Source organism: Lathyrus oleraceus, chromosome 2, assembly GCF_024323335.1.
Source record: "Lathyrus oleraceus cultivar Zhongwan6 chromosome 2, CAAS_Psat_ZW6_1.0, whole genome shotgun sequence".
Taxonomy (NCBI): domain Eukaryota; kingdom Viridiplantae; phylum Streptophyta; class Magnoliopsida; order Fabales; family Fabaceae; genus Lathyrus; species Lathyrus oleraceus.
The window spans coordinates 159,462,567-159,464,305 of NC_066580.1; the positions used below are offsets into that span (position 1 = coordinate 159,462,567).

General features: G+C 42.3%; 1 protein-coding gene across 1 annotated transcript; it reads left to right on the top strand.

Annotated features, from left to right (window-relative positions):
• Positions 1-300: 300 nt before the first annotated feature.
• Positions 301-1,485, top strand: LOC127122406 (uncharacterized). The gene is made up of 2 exons (XM_051052746.1): positions 301-538; positions 779-1,485. The coding sequence occupies exons 1-2, from the start codon at positions 301-303 to the stop codon at positions 1,483-1,485; spliced, it is 945 nt and encodes a 314-aa protein (XP_050908703.1).
• The last annotated feature ends 254 nt before the right edge of the window (positions 1,486-1,739 follow it).

Below are 1,739 nucleotides of genomic sequence, written 5' to 3' on the forward strand. Positions count from 1 at the left end.
AAATTCAGTGTTCAGAATGGATTAGTCTACTATCAAGGTCGTCTTTTTATTCATGCAGAATGTGACCTTAGAGAAAAGCTACTCACTGAATTTCACTCTTCTCCAATTGGCGGCCATTCCGGCGGTAGAGCGACTCTAGCTAGGTTAACAACATCATTTTCATGGCCACTCATGGCTCAAGAAGTGAAAGAATGGATAAAAAATTGTCGAGTTTGTCAGCAGCACAAATACTCAACTCAGAAACCCTTTGGCTTGTTACAACCACTGCCCGTACCCAATCAAGTGTGGGAAGACATAACCATGGACTTCGTCACTCACCTACCTTCCTCTCATGGCAAAACAGTAATCTGGGTCGTTGTTGATAGATTCTCCAAGTATGCCCATTTCCTTCCACTGCCCCCAAAATTCACTGCTGCAAGCATAGCTCCAATTTTCATTGCTGAGATCTACAAGTTACATGGAATGCCAAAATCAATTGTGAGTGATAGAGATAAGGTGTTTACAAGTCGGTTCTGGAAAGAATTGTTCAAAATTAGTGGTACTACCTTATCATTCTCGAGCGCCTATCACCCTCAAACTGACGGATAAAGCGAAGTCACCAATCGCATCCTGGAAACGTTTCTACGTTGTTTTACGAGTGATTCCCCCCAAAAATGGGTGAATTTTCTACCACCAGCTGAATTTTGGTATAATTCATCATACCAATCCTCCATCAAATGCACGCCCTTTAAAGCTCTATATGGGCGCCCCCCATCGAACATTCATTCATATATTACAGGAACATCTCATGTTACAGGGGTGGATGAACTCGTTTCGCAGAGACAGAGCATGCTGAATATCATCAAAGAAAATCTTACCAAAGCACAGCTTCGCTTGCGTTCCCAAGCTGACTCGCATAGGCAGGAGCGCATATTTATGGAAGGAGAGTGGGTGTGGCTGAAGCTACAACCTTATCGCCAATCGTCACCCCGGGATCAGACTTCTCCCAAATTGGCTAAACGATTTTTTGGCCCATACCAAATCAAAAGAGTAATTGGTACAATTACTTATGAATTGATGTTGCCACCGGAATCTCGCGTACACCCCGTTTTCCATGTTTCCAAACTGAAGCCGTTTCATGGTTCCCCTCCTCTCAACACACCACCGCTGGATACTACTGTTACGGAAACGATGGTTCAATTACAACCATCTCAGGTTTTGGGACGTCGTACCATTCACTCTCTAATCGGTCATATTACTCAACTTCTGGCTCAGTGGGTCGGATTACCCGCTCTAGAGGCAACATGGGAAGATTACACCACTTTGGTCCAAAACTACCCAAACCTGAACCTTGAGGACAAGGTTCTCTCTGATGGGGTTGGCAATGATACAAATATGCAAGGCCCAATATCTACAATTGGACCCAATGATAGTGAGCCTCAGTCCACTAGGGGGAAAAGAGTTAGAAAAGAGCCCAAATGGTTGGAAGAATACTCTAGGAAATGAATTGATGACAACTCATGAAGTTAGCTAGGAATATTCTAGAGAATTGTAGCTCATAGTACTATTCTTAGCTGTAGCCACCTTGCCTTATCCTTTTATTTTATTTTTTTCTAAATTAAAGGATATGTGTACACCTGTAGCAAGATCCACTATTGTAGCAAATCAAGGCTCCTTAAATAGCCATCTTGAATGAAATGAAAAGGTAATGAATTACAACCTTACAAAATTATTCTTTTTCCCTCTGGAGTTTTGTTATA